Here is a 16612-nt window from a genome sequence, read left to right on the forward strand (position 1 = left end):
TGAATTAAAAATGCTTCAACCTCCCCTAATAAGGGAGAAATTCCATCCCTTGGATACTTTTGGTTGCCCTTTTCTGAACCTCTTCCAACTGTACAGTATCCTTTTTGAAGTGAGGCAACCAAGAACTGTACACAGTACAGTGGTACCTCGGCTTAAGAACTTAATTTGTTCTGGAGGTCCGTTCTTAACCTGAAACTGTTCTTAACCTGAGGTACCACTTTAGCTAATGGGGCCTCTCACTGCCGCCGCAAGATTTCTGTTCTCATCCTGAAGCAAAGTTCTTAACCCGAGGTACTATTTCTGGGTTAACGGAGTCTGTAACCTGAAGCGTCTGTAACCCGAAGCATCTGTAACCCGAGGTACCACTGTATTCCAAATGTGGACCCATCACAGATTTGTAAAAAGGCAGTTTTGTTTTCAATTCCTGCCAGACAATTGAAAAGGAAAAGCCAATGCTTACCGTGAAGAGGGGAACCAGACGGGCTGCTGGATAGCCCCGGGACGGGACTACAGCGACCTCCTTGTTTGGTCGTCAGCTCCTGCTCAATCTCCTCCAGCCCAGCGCTCTTCTGGAAGCGGCTCATTCGGTTGACAACCCTTGGCGACATGTGTGTGCGGACGCAGGGCTGCCCTCCATACGGGTTGATGGGGAAGACATGGGACGTGCCCCGAAGAGTGCTGACCACCACCCAGCGGCAGTCGTGGCTGAAGGAAATGTCCTGCACCTGGAGTAGAGGGTGGGAGAAATCAAGTGGTACCATTTGAGGAGCTGTAATCAGTGTCAAGAAATCAGCCTGACTTCCAGAATGGAAAGGATCAGGCAAATGCATGGAGGTTAACTCTAGTTATTCACTTGATAGCCTTGCCCAATTCTAAAGGCTAAGGGTAACTTGCAATATTTTAATATTTCCTTTAGGGATGGACAACTCTGTCAATGCTGGTTTCTCAGTTTGCCCCACTTTTATATCAGTTTGCATTTTTTAAAAAAAACAAACATAGAAATTTTGTATGTACATTTTTATATATGAATTTTATATGCAATTTTGCCCAGTGTATGCAATTTAACAAACAATGTCCCCTAACACAATGCATTCTTGTACATTTTGAGTTGGAGAGAGGCATCACAAACTTTGGAGAATGCAAATTTCCAAGGATGGCCCATCTAGTCCAGCATCCTAGTTTCAACTGTGGTCAACCAGATGCCTATAGGATGCCTGCTAGCAGGACCCAAGCTCACCTGCACTCTCCTCACCTGTCATTCCCAGCAACTGACATTCAGAGGCATACTGCCTCTAACAGAACATAGCCATCCGAGTTCGTAGCTGCTGAAGCCTTATCTTCTACGAATTTGTCTAAAAACCTAATCTAACCCCTGGGTTTAGAAGGAGTGCTAAGGTTTTAAACTGTTGCCCTGAGGATGTTATTTGTTATTAACTTTTATCAGTCCAGTCAGCAGGGCTAGTGGAAAATGTGCTTGGAAGTGCATAGGTAATGACTGCTAACATGCTAAACATCAGAGGAGAGATATGCAAGGCTGGAAGAACAGGAGGACTTGAGTTCTGCACACAGTGTATTTTTCCCTCCAAAATATTAGCAAAGGCGGAATAAATTTTGTGAAATGTAATAAAAGCATTATTAATAAGGAGCAGTGGGCTCAGGAGAAGGTCAAGAGTTAGAGTTCAAATTCTGGGGTCAAAAGTTTGATTTTCCTGTTAATGCAAACCCAGGAATTTTTGCTATGAATTTAATATTACATCAAGCAACTCAATACCTTGATCATTGCTCAAAATGTTTTCCAGCTAAATCAAGAGCCCAGTTCAATAAAGCAAAATTGTTGTGCCAGGGGGCTGGGGTGGTGGTGAGGAATTGCTAAAAAACAAACAAACCCACAGGAGTCTGGTGTAATTTTTTAATTGAATTTGGCCCTGAGAGCTGAGCTGTTGTTGTTTTTACGGGAGGCAAGATACACATTAGTTGCTTGCTCATTTTTCATCCTGGGGAAACATGAAAAATGAGAGGTAAATAATCGCCAGCAAAAATGACAGATCCGTGCCAAAGTTTTGGATGTGGTTTGTGTTTAAACATTTAAAGACAAGGCCTTTAAGGAGGAGGAACTCTGAAATTTTCTTCTAAATTTGGGTGCGTAAAAGTTGCCAATAATCCAAAGCCAACAGTTTGAAAATGAAAGCTGATCGTTACTCAGGGTATACCATGTGAAATCATAACCTGTTCTGGAAAAATTGGAACTTAGATGGAAAATAGCAAGGGGGCAGATTGTACACATGATTACTCTACTGGTGACTTTTCCACCACTTTGGGCTGTGTATCTATCTCAGTTAAACCACTGTTTTTACTAGATATAGTTACCCAAAGGCATGACAAGGAGAACTACCACTGACATTGGCTGTCAGTGATTTTGTGCTTGAGGTTTGCTTTCCCCTCCTCTCACCCATTCCTTTTCCCTCATGTTTCATACCTTTTCAGATTATGAGCCTGAGTGCAGGGACTGCTCGAGAACTGATTTGTGTTGCTAAAGGGTGGGGTATAAACATCTTAAATTGGGGGTGGAAAAAGCTGCGTCTCCCCAGATGTTGCTGGACTACCGCCCCAGTCAGCACAACCAATGGTCAAGAATGATGGGAGTTGTAGTCGAGCAACATCTGGAGGGAGGGAGATCCCCCACACCTGCTTTAAATAAATAATAAAAATGAGATGCACTCAGAAATTGGATTGTTTTCTGCTTTGTACGTAGCTTATAAGACATTTTCCAGACAAAAAAAAATTGGAGAAGGATTGTGGGCAGAGCCACACCATACATCTGAAGAACATTCAGAGCATATTTAAAGCAAGCAACTCTTTCCCACAAAAAATTCTGGGAACTGTAGTTTGCTAAGGGTGCTGGGAAATGTAGCTCTCTGAGGAGGAAACTCGGGATCCCAGAATTCTTTGTGGGAAGTTAAATGTCCATCAAATGTACCATCAAATGTGCAGAGTGCGTGTGCTGTGCATGCAAAAGGCCCCAAGTTCAACCCCCAGTATCTCCAGGTAGGACCAGGAAAAAGACCCCCTTCCTGAAAGCTGGAGAGCTGCTGTGATTCAGTGTTAGTAGTAGTGAGCTAGGTAGTTCTATGTGTGAAATGATCGACCTCCCCGCATCGTTGCTGGTGCCCTGGCCCCCTGCAGAAGGATGCAGCAGTCAGACACCCAACTCAGTTGCTGTCAAAGGCTTGAATGCATAGGTCAGTGTGATATGTCAGTCAGGAGGCAAACATTCCGGTTAAGAGGAAGCGCAACAAGTTAAATTCATGGTCAGGTGTGAGCTGAGACTTTGTCACAAGACCTGAGATCCACCCCCTGGATCTTTTGAAGAGAAGGGTGGGCACAGACATTTGCACAGTTGGAGATCCAAGCCATGGAACCGGGCAAGCAAATGGGAGCTCCTCAGAATAGGATGGGTTTGCTGAATCTGTTTGTGCCGGCAGTCATCCCTATGCAGGGCCATCTTAAGCATATCTGGCGCCATGCAGCTTCCATCCTATGCCTCTGAGGGGATCGCTCTCCTCCCAGGAAGGCTTGGGAGGCAAACTGCATGCCCGCCAGCCATATGGTTGACAGGGCACAGCTGGCGGGTGTGCAGGGAAAGGGGAGGCTGCTGGCAAAGCCGTGCAGCTCCCCCATTCACTGGGGTGCCCCTGAGAGGCCAGTGCCCTGGTGCAATGTGCCAGTAAGCCCAATAGGAAAGACGGCTCTGTCCCTATGCCCTTGGTAGCAGAGGCAGAGTCCACAGGGTCAGTCTGCTATGATGTGGAGCTCAGAATGCCAGATGGCACCAGGGAGGCTATATCTCCAACAGTCCGCTTGGCCCCTCCACTGGATCCCGATTTACGCCTAGTATCCAATTCCTCCAAATCCATTTTCTCATCCCATTCCTTCCGATTCCACCAAGATGTCTCCCCAGGACTCATGATAGCTGGCCAGATATTTCCCCTCTGCCTCCCCCACTGCTGATGCATGGATCACAAAACTCACTCATTTACAAGCTCACTAGTAAATCAAGCATCTTCGATAAAAAAAGTTTCACCTAGGATTAGGATACTAAAGGGAACAGCAAGGAAAAGGCTTTCTAGACTGCCAGGACAGAAATGAAGAAAGTGAATAACAACAATTTGTGGGGGGGGGGGGGTGTTTGAAAGAAAACAAAATAATCTTAACATGTGACAATCTCACACATTAGACACACTTAACACACATGCCCCAGCATAGTGGAAAGCTACTCAGATTTCAAACAGTAGAGATCTTTCCAGAGGAAAAGTGTCTCAAATTGAGTTCTGTGAAATAACTGTGCCATGTTGGAGGATGTGGTCATATAGATATGTCCTAAGATTCCTGCAGCTAAATTGCCCCATTTCTCATAGAGAAAACCCAACCTGGTGGCAGACAATGAGGACAACCTTAGCACCACTGCCAGCAGTTTCTGGTTTTTCAGCAGAGGGTTATTTAGGGGGAAACAGCCTCCAGCCCCTGAGAGAGGCAAACAGGGACACCCCTCTTTATGATTGGTGAGCCCAAAATTATTTGACCAAGCTAAAGAAGTGAGTCAATTCTATGGGCTCTGAAGCCATGCCACACCACCAAAGACATTATGAAACTTTTCTATTAAAAAAAGAAAATGCAGACATTTCTCCTAAAACTCACAAGACATACTTTAAATGTATGGCAGCTAAATGAGAAACATATTGTGGAGTCACTGCTTGGCAATGAGAGCCCAGGCTTTGCAAGGACTGGAGCCTGGTTAAGCCATCTGGCCCTTGGGTAAGAGTATAAATTGGGGCTACAACCCTAAACAACCTTACCTAAGAAGTAAGAAATACTGAAAAAGTGGCTTAGGATTACGGTGTGACTTGTTAAAGGCCCCTAAAAAAAACTAAAAAACCCACTCATACAGGAGAGTGGCTGCCGTGCCCCTGCACAACTGGGGGTTCATCCATACATACTGTTTGGCCTGTGCTTTGTGGCTGCCGTTTGCTCTGATTCAAAGAGAGGGTTTTGCGGGGAAAACTCCAGGGCAAAAAAAGAGAAAGTGCTCGGACATGGAGCTTTAAAGCATGGACCTGTGCGGATGAGCCCTGGGTTCGATTTGTCTCCCCCTAAGCAGCTGCCTGCCAATGGATTGGCTACTTCTACTAATAGGAATTATCATAATTACAATAGCAGAATGTTGTTTATCCTCCCATCTTAGCAAAAGTGATTCTTTGCATGATTTCTGTGCTTTCTTCTAGGCTCCAATGAGCTATAAGAAACCCCACAATTTGCAATTATTGGTTGGGGGATAAAAAGAGGTTACATTCTGTGTATTTTGATGTTTTCTTAGTCTTCTTAAGTATGTTTTATACTTCAGCAGAGCATCTTGTAAAATTCTGAAGACTTGGGCGGAGGGCATGGATGGACCGTGTGAATGAATTGTGAATTGAACTGAAATGGCATTCGTTCCTTTTTGGAGAGGGTGAATTGGAACTGGAACTAATTCCTTTTAGAAATGAACTTTCCTCTCCCCCTCTTGTTTTTCAGCGGCCCTGTTTGGGCCCCATGTCTGTCATCAGTCACCATCTGATCTTGCTGATAGAGGGGAAGACTGTTTATCGCTGCCACCACCTGTTATTAGCTTCTTACCAGAAGCACTGTCACAGCACATAGCTTGGGAATAAGTGAATCAAAGAATCCAGCTGAGAACTCAAGACCTTGCCAATCAGGGTCAACATTAATGGGTGAGAACCGCTAGTGGCCCAACTCAGATGAGGCAGAGGGGGCTCCTTGAATTGTGAAACTAGCTTAGCTTCTCCATCAAAGCCAAGAGTCCCTCGCTTCTATAATGACCTCTTATGCGGATCCTGAAGCAAAAGCTAGGAGAGGATTTAGTTCTCTCCCCACCCCACTTTCCCCTCCAATGTCTGCTTTGCACAACAGCAAGGTGGAAATCACATTCCTCCTCTTTTTTCTCCAGGACAAAATCACTTCAAGTAGCCTGGCCTCAAGTGATGTAACCAAAAGAAAAGTCCTAAGAAGCAACAACTGAATGAAAATATTTGCAGATAAACCCATCGTAGGTGAATGGGGTCCAATGCAACAAATGGAAACACACAGGATGGCGGGGATTAGCTTTCATTATGTTATTAAAAAGCACAGGGTTTAAATCAACCTCAGGAGAGTTTGGCTCTCACAATGCGGTGGGCACTCAACGATGGAACAGGCCAGCCATCAAATCTTGACAAAAGTATTCCAGAAATGCACTTCAGAATATTCTGGACAAAAGCAGCAAGGATTCACTTGCCTGTAAGTACCCGTAGATCTAAAGCCTTTGCCTTAAAAAGGGGATTAAAAAACAAAACCACATGACTTGGAAGATGTTTTCCTGAAAGGCAAAGAGGCTTGCTCACGGAAGTACTTCATCGGAGGGACAATGTCACACACACACAATGCTGCCCCAGCTTTACACCCAAACTCAGACACAACCCTGCCCTTTTCAGATTCATTGCCACAGCCAAACAAGCCGCTGATGACATTGCTAAAGAGCGGTCAGTTTTAACCCCCTTCGGAGGCTTTGGAATGATCATCATAGAAACCTTATTGTCGGGACCTAATATTCTGGATTGTTCTACAAAGACCTTTGTCTTGACTGCAGACTCAAAGTGGATTAGAGGCCCATGAGAAGAGAATGAAGGTTTGTTTTGTTTTTTTGGAATGGGGGGGGTCAACAATTAGGGAAATGGAGAAGAACAAGAGTACAATTATTAAACCTAATTCCTGCCTTTTTCCTTTAAGGGAAGGACCATAGCTCACTGTCAGAGCAACTGCTTTGCATGCAGAAGGTCCCAGGTTCAATCCCTGGCATCTCCAGGTAGGGCTGGGAGAGAGACCCCTGCTTAAAACCCTAGAGAGCTGCTGCCAGTCAGTGTAGACAATACTGAACTACGTAGGCCAATGGTCTGACTCAGTGTAAGGCAGTTTCCTATGTTTCTTGGGTCACTTCCAGACAGCCTGTGTAAGAAGCATTCATCCTGGTTTGCATGAAGTTTGCACGTGGTGGCTGCTAGGATCTGTAGTACAAAACTTCTGGATGGCACCAGGATGGGAAATATGGCTTAAATGAACTCTCCAGGAGCGCCACAGTACAAATACAAGGTGAAAAGAGCCAATGGGGGCAGGGTGGTACAATGGCCAATAATAATCTTAGCAGGCTTTTCAAGAGATGGGCCTCTGGGTGGTCTAGCAAGAAGTTTCCAATGGCTGGTTGGTTGCAGGTTTTGTTTTGTTTTGGTTTATTTGAAGCTCAAGATGTCAAGCCAATGTTGTGTGGCAGCTGCCCCTCTGCTCCCCTCTCCTCTGAGTGAAAGGAGTGGTGGCCCACATTCCGGTAGTGTGTAGGGTCCATAGTAGAAGAAAGATCAAGAGACTGTGCCATTTCATCAGTAAGCAAGTTTACTGGGAGCCAATAAGGAGCCATGATTAACATGTTGGACTTGTGCCTGGCAGACCTGGGTTCAAATCCTTGCTCTGCCATGCGGATGGCCATGGACTAGTTCTTTGTGAAATTCAGTGGTGACCTTTGACATGACAACCCCATTGCTCAGGAGAACATACACTTTGCATTTGCTGAAGGTTCCGTGTTCAATTTCTGAAATTTCTAGTTTTGTTTTTGCCTTTTTTTAAAAAGGGAAAAAAGACTGGTATTGAGAAGGACTAGATTTCCCAAGTATTTATAGAGCTGCTCTTTGCTGTAATGTACTGGGCTAGACAAACCAGTGCTCCGCTTCAGTACAGGGCAACCTCATGTGCACATCTCTCTTGGCAGAACCAACCTAACAGGGCTGTCATGAAGATAAAACATGGTGACGGAGGATGTATGTGACCCTGAGCACTTTGGAGGAATGGCAAGGTAATAGTTAATAACAAAGAAGCAAGTGTTGACACACAGTGCTGTTCCTTCCCCTATTAGTCTGAACCTTCAAACTTTTATCTCAGATGAGAACTCCAGTAGCCCAGCAGATAAACTGAATTCGAACTCAGGAGCTGCATTCCGGATGCTTCAGATTTGTTGGGTGGTGGTAGAGGAACTCTTGTTTGCATGTACAACAAGGAACTCTTCAGACTCAAAACAGCATCCCTGGTGAGACCAATCTATTTCTTTTGGAAGCGTTCCTTGAAGCTCAGCCACTGTTCCGCATCTGGTAGCAGTTGAAGCAAAAGGAACTTTTCCAGAGCCAAACCAATATTTTTTCAACCCAAAAAGGTGTTTGTAAAGAACTGTGGAAGGTGGTGCTGTTGGCTGTAAAGCTCTTGGAAGGATCAGATTACTGCCTGGTTTTCACTGTTCTCGAACTCTTCTCGGTATTTGTTTAACAGCCTCCGTTACTCTGTTCAAGTACGAAGTGTCCCACTAGTCCGAACACTCCTCGGTCACTGGGTTTATGACGGATCCTGTGCTTATTTCAGCATGGAATCCTTCCCATGTCTTCAGCCAAGTAACACTCACTCAGACCTTGGGATGCTGAAAGCTGGCTCCCTTGCAGCTTTCTGCTCCAGTTAGAACACTACAGTAACCTTCAGGCTCTGCTGAACATTCACCCATCTTGATTTTCAGGTATAAAATAATACTTTTGCAGGTTGGAAATTAGTTCCTGAAATTGTGCAAAGGGCCGCTATTTTCTGATGCTGTTTCTTTTCATTGCTTCCCCTCTCTCCTGATGCTTCAGCGCCATTTTGTATTATAGTTAGGGGTCCTTCCCCTCACCAACCTCCTACCGTGGTCCGTCCCCCCAATCTTCCTACAGTGATCCCAGCCATGCAGAGATTCCAGAGATCCCAATGATGTCACAATGGTATGCACCCAATCAGATCTGCCCACATGTTGACACCAATCAAAACAGAAGGGTAACACTTCCAGGAATGATCGCAGGATACCAGCCAAACAGGGACAACATAGTTTGGTAACTTCAGTTGACTTGGAGTGCTTTTTACCAGCTACGGCTGATAGGCCAAGTTACAGCTGTTCCTGGACAGGGATAGCCTGGTCCCAGTGATTTATGCACTGGTAACCTCAAGACATTATTATTACAATGCGCTCTTTATGGAGCTACCCTTGGACTTCGTCTGGAAGCTTCAGCTGGCACAAAATGCTGTAGCTAGATTGTTGGTGGGGACTGACTACTGCCATCACTCCATTGCTTAAAAGCTTAAAAGCTTGCACTGACTGCCCATATGCTACTTCAAGGTTCTTATATTAACTTACATGCAATTAACAACTTGGGTCCAGGACAACATACCTTCAGAACAGTTGATTCCTTATATCCCTGCCTGATCATGGAGATCCTTAAGGGAGTCTCTGTCTGTGGCCCCCTCTGTGGCTCAGGTCCACAACTCATTTCCACAACGTACCATGCATTCAGTTAGGTGTACGTTTTAGCGTGAGCCTACCTGATTTGCACTTTCACAACAATATGTGAACAGAAATGCAGCTATCCTTCGAAATTCACACTTCTTGGAACTTGAAGTTCTCCCAGCAAAAAATTAATTAAACGCATATTATATGGTTCCGGCCCAGGCAACTTGAAAGATCATATCTCCCTATACGAACTTGCCTGGATGCTAAGAGCCTCAAGTGAGCACCTTCTCTCAGCCTCATCAACATCAGAAGTGTGATGGGTGGAGACAAGAGATGGATCCTTCTCTGTGGCTGCTCCCATATTGTGGAAGTCCCTCCTTCCAAGAGAGGATAGACTGGCTCCCTCTTTGTTATCCTTCCACCAACAGACAAAGACCTTCCTGTTCAGACAGGCCTTTGAAAACTAAGGTGTGAAACGTTCTGATCCCTGCGCTGCTGTCAGGGCAAGCTGCATTTGAACTGCTGGATTTAAATGTGATGTATTTGTATTCTTGGTTTTTATCTAGTTGGTTTTCATTACCCTAAGGTCCAAAGTTGATGTTTTTTTAAATGTTGTAGGTTGCCTTGCACCCCAATGTAGGAAAAAGGCAGGATATAAATATATTAAGTTATACTAATAACAGTAACAGAAGTGTGTGTATTAATATGTGCATATTTGTGGAAACAATATATAGAAATGCAATATATTAGGCAAAATTGCATACAAACATATGTACATTGGAAGAAATGCACCCTAAAATGCTGATCAATTCTCATAAGTATTTTTGCATCTAGAGGAGGCACAAACTCGCCCACGCTGAGATGGAAAGAGAGGGTCCCATTTTCAGAAACAAACCCGAGGAGCAGTAGCACAAAAAGCACCGGGCATGGAATTTCATCCCCTTCTCTGATTTGTTAATCACTCTGGGGACATCAGCTTCCGATAACACAGCGATCAAAGGGTCAGTTTACCCAGCGATAGCTCTACAAGCCCAGGCACAGCTCAGGATCTGGGGCGGCAAAAATGATGTCCGTAAACACACCCCTTGGGTTTTTATTCAGTGGAACAGAACCAGAGCCCATGGCCCAATCCTTGAACATTGTTGCTGGGGTTTGGGGGGGGGGTTAGAGCATAGCTTCTAAAATGTATGCTAAAATGTAAAGATATAAAGTGTTATTTATATAGGTGCTACACTTTGTGTAGGAACACAGAGAGTCACCTTATACCAACTCAAACCATTGGATCATTTAGCTCAGTACTGTCCACACTGACTGGCAGCAGCTCTCCAGGGTTTCAGGCAGGGTCTTTCCTAGTCCTACCTAGAGACACTGAGGTTTCAACCTGAGACCTTCTGCATGCAAAGCATGTGCTCTGCCACCAAGATGAGGCCAAATGTATCCCCATCATTATACATGCTTAAGGAGAACATGAGCAAAAAATAAAAAGGTCTCTAGCCTGAACGAGTTTACAAGCTCAGATAGTAAACAAACAGACTGTGATGAAACTTGTTCTGTTCATAGCAAGACTTGCTATTTTATTGGGGGGGGGGGAGCAAGTAGTCAGGATGATTTTGCCTTCTGAGTATTTGTTGAATTCAAGGCATGGGATAATTTAACAAACTGCATTAAGTAAACTTACTCCCATGCCTTCAGTATCCCTAAAAGACACTCTATACTGAGGTTTTGCTGATGGGAAAATGTATGTAGCAAATCTAGACTAGAGGGACCATTGGCCGGATCCAGCAAGCTCTTCTTATGAGCACCAAGGAGAGCAGGAACCTTCACCAGATCTCCACACTTACTAATGATCCCAAGGAGCCAAAGATCAGGACATTCCTGCCCCAGAACCACACCACCTGCCTAGATTCCTGGCTGGGTCTCAAATCTCCCCCAGGGCCAGATGCATTGTATTACCATCAAGAATATTGTTTGCAAAGGCTTGTCGTCGTTTATTTATTATTTATAACAGTATTTCAATACCACCATATCATAAAATGTCAGGGCACTGTACACTGTTAAAACATAAAACACCATTGGAAAAAGTAAAGGAAATCCAGCACATGAAGGTCACAAAGAGGTCTTCAAGAGACGCCTGAAAGTCAAAAGCAAGAATACTTGCCAAATCTCTGCTGCAAGAGTGTTTCCAGCATGGGATTGGTGACATTAAATGCCCAACTTCTAGTTGAGTCCAAGTCAGGCCTCTGTTACATGGGAGCGAAGTAAGTGCTCCTCAGGGTGATTTTAGGGATCAAGCTGGGATATAAGGATATCCAGGAACCAAGCTGTTCAGGGCCTTTGCAGAGATCAATGCATGGGCTGCCTACATTCATGATTTCAAAAATATTATTTTGTGGGGCATTGTGAATGGGCTACAGTTTTCTGGAAGTTGGTTATATGTTGCACTGGGGTACTGACAGCATAAAGCATGAGGCTGGAGCTCATATAGTATTAATTCCTAAAGTAACTTCCTGGTTTGTAGATTTAGGAAAATACCTAGATAAGCAAAACATAGATCATGATCTACTGGGAGATCTCTGGGCAATTTGCAGTAGACCAGCAAGGCTTTCTGACTTCCCATTGTTTATTGTTAGAAAGCCCATGCTCCTTTATTTCCTCTCTCCGAAAAAATTAGGTGGCTGAGATGAAGAAAACTAAGGAGAAAAACCAGGAGTGGATTTTTGTGTATGATAGGTCTGTGAATTTAATTCTGGAACTGGAAACAAATTCCTGAGCAGCGTATGGGTTCCTTAATTCTAAACGCTATTTTACTCTTGGTGCAGGTTAGTGGATATCAATATTCTAGTAAAAATAAAAGGACCTCGAGAACCAGAAGTCTGCCCACCCCAACCCTGAAGACCACTGGGTGAGGCTCCTGGATTGCGGCAGTGCTTATTTGCTCCTGGATATAGGTAGGAGATTCCTTCTTCAGTAGGTCTTCCTGGTAGTCCTCTGTGGGGTCCCTGAACAGTGGGCCTGCAAAGTGTGGTGTTAGGACCTTGCCTCCCAGCCTCTTAAAATGTAATCCAAGTTGTTTCAAGATGAAAACTAGGCCCTCATTTTGTTGGTGTACGGTATCAGAATGGTTTCTGAGGCTGCAGATGACATTAGGCACAATTGGGTTTACATGGAAAGTGATGCTATCAGCCGATGACCTCAGCCTCGGTGAAACACTCCATAGATGTTCAGCCCATTCCTCCCCCCAGTAGGATTTTTCAGGTGCAAGCACCTCCTGTTTTCATTCAGAACAATAGCATCTGTGTCAATGATCAGAAGTTTGGGGGAAATGCTGGCTCAGATATTTGAGGCCCTCTCTCAGCTACGAGTCAGGCAGGTGTGTGTCTGGGACCAGCCTGCCCTGCCTATTTCACAATCACCTTTTCCGTTAAAGATCAGTGAAAACATACACTCGGTAATCACAGACCGATTGAGTAATGCAACACTGAGTACATTTAGACACCGCTGTTTAAAGTTTTATTCCCATGTCAATTACAAGAAAGGAGATACCACAGGGGAAGAAGAGATGGTCTGAAGGCTGCAGGATCGGACCGGGGTTGGGGAGACTGAGCTAATGGCTATTATGCAGGTGCTCCATCACTGGAAAAGTGGCCAAGAGACAGTTGCCGCCTTGCCAAAGGCATTAAAGATGGGGCAAGAGATGAGGGGGGGTTGCAAAGTCACAACATCACCAGGAAACCGGCAGCTCGAGAGGCTTGATCTGAGCTCCACCCCAGCATAACTTTCTGTCCTTGAAGACGCAGCACAGCCACTCAGACAACATGAATTCAGTGCCATGGGCCCAGACTCACAGAGCAACCTCCCAAACCAGACAAGGAAGGCACCATCGTCGCTTCAGGAGAATGACAAAGACTTTCTTAGTGCAACAGGCATTTTAAGGTAGCATTCGGGTTTGGGTTTGCGGTGAATTTTTAAACTGCTTTATTCTCTCTGTGGTTTATGTACGCCACTTAGAAATGTGAGTGTTTAAGTGGTATATAAATGTCTCAAATAAAATAAGAAAAATCAACAGCAAAAGGGTTCTTGAACTGGGGTTCCACATTTCCACAAGTGTCTCAGGAACATACAGTGTCATATCATCTGCCAGTCCAGCTCAGTATTGTCTACACTGACTGGCAGAAGTTTTCCCAGGGTTTCAAACAGGGAGCTTCTCCCCAGCCCAATTTCCTGGATGGAATGTGTGCTTGAACTCTGATAATGCCTCTTGTTTCTCTGAATGGATGGTAGAAAGTGGTGTATGAGTGTTAGCCTAGTGCACTAAGGTAAACTTTTGCTCCATCCACTTCTGCCTCTGGTCCTCCCCACCTCTGGCATGTGGCCCTCAAAGGTTGCCCGGAAGGGAATGTGGCCCTCAGGTTGAAACATGTCCCCCCCCCCCCACTCCTGGAATAACAGGAGAAAACCTTGAAGGCCACTTTTGTCAGTTGCACTGGGAAGGACACAGCTAAGAGTGTGGATACTCAAGATGTTCAGAGGCAGAACAGGTGCAACAGGATGGGCAGAGTGGGTGAAACTGATCTTGCTCCTCCATTTAAAAACAATGAAAAGGATGCATTAAACTGGAAGCAGCCATTGTCCGTTATACCCTTTGGAGGTTACGGAAGTGTCGTTCCATCCCTGCCTCTCTATGGTGAAACCACAAGAGAACGGGGCCTTCTCTGCAGTGGCTCCCCATCTGCGGAATGCTCTCCCCAGGGAGGTTCACCTGGCCCCTTCATTATACACCTTTAGGCACCAAGCAAAAATGTTCCTTTTTAACCAGGCCTTTGGTTGACCTGATCAACATCCCATATCCTTTTAAAATGTGGCTCTTTTGGGGGGGGGTATTATTGGGTTATTGCTTTTATTTTTATTTTATATACTGTGATCTTTTTATGTGAACCACCCTGAGACCTCCAGGTATAGGGTGGTATATAAATTCAATAAATAAATAATAATAAATATCCATGTTGCACTGGCAGACAAGCTCAGCGGAATACGGGAATGCCAAGGAGGTTTGAGCGGGGATTTGTTCCCCAACCCCACTTCCAGCTCACCCTCCATGTGTAGTGCACACCTCTAAAGCACCCCATAATTTAAATAAAAATTATTATTTTTAAAAGGGGGGGGGGGGGGAGAGACAGGAGCCACCCCAAAGTGATTCATGAAGCTTAACCTTAAACATACTTTTGTCAAAGTTTGCATTTGGGAAAACAAACCTCGCATAGCCCGGAAAAGTAGCGCCAACATGATTACATGGTCCTCTGTGTTTTAACGAGGCTCGGGCGAGCTCGCTTGTGACAACAGCCTACGAGTCAGAATAAGCAAAGGCCAGACAGCCAAAAAGATTACACAGTGGTTTTTCTGGCCACCAGCCCGCCTCGCTATCGCTGCGTTTATTTGCTTGGGATTGAGATAAGGTGACTCGCGGGCCTTTTGGTGTATGCGTGTGTGTGTGTGTGTTTATGCACAAAGATCAAAGAGACAAGTGCAGCCGGGCCAAAACCCAGACCTTTATCTGTTTACAAAGGAAGACGGCGTACCTCCAGAACACGGTGTTCCTCTGCTGCCGAACAACAATATCCAGCGTTTAAACAGTGCTCTTCAAGGGATCAAAGCACTTTGATACAAGGTGGGTATGGTCTGAGGGCGGAACTCATCATTCAGTGGCTGAGGCATGTCGAGACACCCTAGCTACTGTGCAAATTGGGAAGGGGATCCCTATCACCCTTCAGATGTTGCTGAACTACAGCTACCGTTATCCCTGGCCACTGGCCATGCCATCTTGGGCTGATGGCAATTGTAGCTCGGCAGCATCTGGAGTTCCCCAGCTCAGCAGCAAATTATTTTATTCGAAATATTTATAAGCTGTACTTTCGGAGAAGACGTAATGAGGCAGTGTGCAACTTTTAAACATGATGCTGAGATAACAGATGAAAAAGCATCAACAGCATCCTGGTGGAAACTGGAGGAAGGAAGGAAGGAAGGAAGGAAGGAAGGAAGGAAGGGGAGAGAAAAAAGAAAGAAAAAATAAGTATGTCTTCATGCAGTTCATTGTTGAACTATGGAACTTGGTCCCACAAGAGACAGTGATGGCCACCAACTTGGATGGCTTTAAAAGAGGATTGGTTTAATTCATAGAGCTAAAACCTATCAATAGCTATGCTCTGCCTCCATGGTCAGAAGGGGTAATGCTTCTGAATAGCAACTGCTGGAATCCACAGGAGGGGAGAGTGGCTGTTGTGCTCAGATTCTGTTTGCGGGTTTCCCACTACCATCTGGCTTGCCACTGTGAGAACAGGATGCTGGAATAGATGGACCATTGGCATGATCCAGCAAGCTGTTCTTATGTTTTTAAAAGCATCATGGGGGAGGAAGAAGGGATTTTTCAGAGAAGTGGCAGGCAGGCAGGGAACCACAGCTCAGTGGTTATAGCAACTGCTGGGCACAAACAAGGTCCCAGGTTCAATCCTCACTGGTAGGACTGGAAAAGAATGCGAACAAAATCAAACATATGCAAGCAAAACTAAATTTCTATTCCAACCCTGGTCATGACACATTTACATGGGGTGCTGTGTTCAAAACTGCAAAAGGAAAGCTGCTATGGGCAACCAAGCTTTTTTATTCAGCTTGGCCACCTTCTCTTTAAAGGTAATCCCCCCCCCCGCCCTACCCCCGCCACTTATAACTTGTCCTTCCCTATGAAAGTCACCAAACACACAGGGAGAGAGTTTTGCAAGGGAATGAATGATCTGCAAAACACAGAAGTAGGGAGGATAATCATCACAGCCTTCTTAGTTCAGAGGGGAATAAATAAACAGATAAATGTCCATGTCCCACATCAGCTCAGCATACAGCTGTAGTCTGCATTAAGCACCTCTGCCCCTATCTGTATGTGTGTGTATATAGACACACATTGTATTGGGCGAATATAAGCCGCTGACAAATATAGGCTACACCCCTAACATGAGATCTCACTGAAAGCGAAAAAAATATTGTAGGTCTCCAGTGATGTCTTGCTTTTCCCCCATCTAAAATACATGGGCAATCTCTAGATTAGCTTCACAAAGAACAGCTCACTGGGCAGCTGGTGTCCCCCGGTAAGAAGGGCAGGCGATCCTCATGTTAAATCATGGCTTCTCGGCTTATGAAAGAGCAGTCATAAGCCACACACAGGTTTTATACAAGCCAGATTTGTGC

General features: G+C 45.0%; 1 protein-coding gene across 1 annotated transcript in view; it reads right to left on the reverse strand.

Annotated features, from left to right (window-relative positions):
• Nucleotides 1-16612, reverse strand: part of BCAS3 (BCAS3 microtubule associated cell migration factor) — a 476692-nt gene that overhangs the window by 311237 nt on the left and 148843 nt on the right. The window contains exon 15 of the mRNA XM_080983313.1: nt 461-725. Coding sequence (XP_080839439.1) covers nt 461-725 — 265 coding nt within the window. The remainder of the gene's footprint in view (nt 1-460; nt 726-16612) is intronic.

Source organism: Podarcis pityusensis, assembly GCF_964106645.2.
Source record: "Podarcis pityusensis genome assembly, chromosome: 15".
Lineage (NCBI taxonomy): Eukaryota > Metazoa > Chordata > Lepidosauria > Squamata > Lacertidae > Podarcis > Podarcis pityusensis.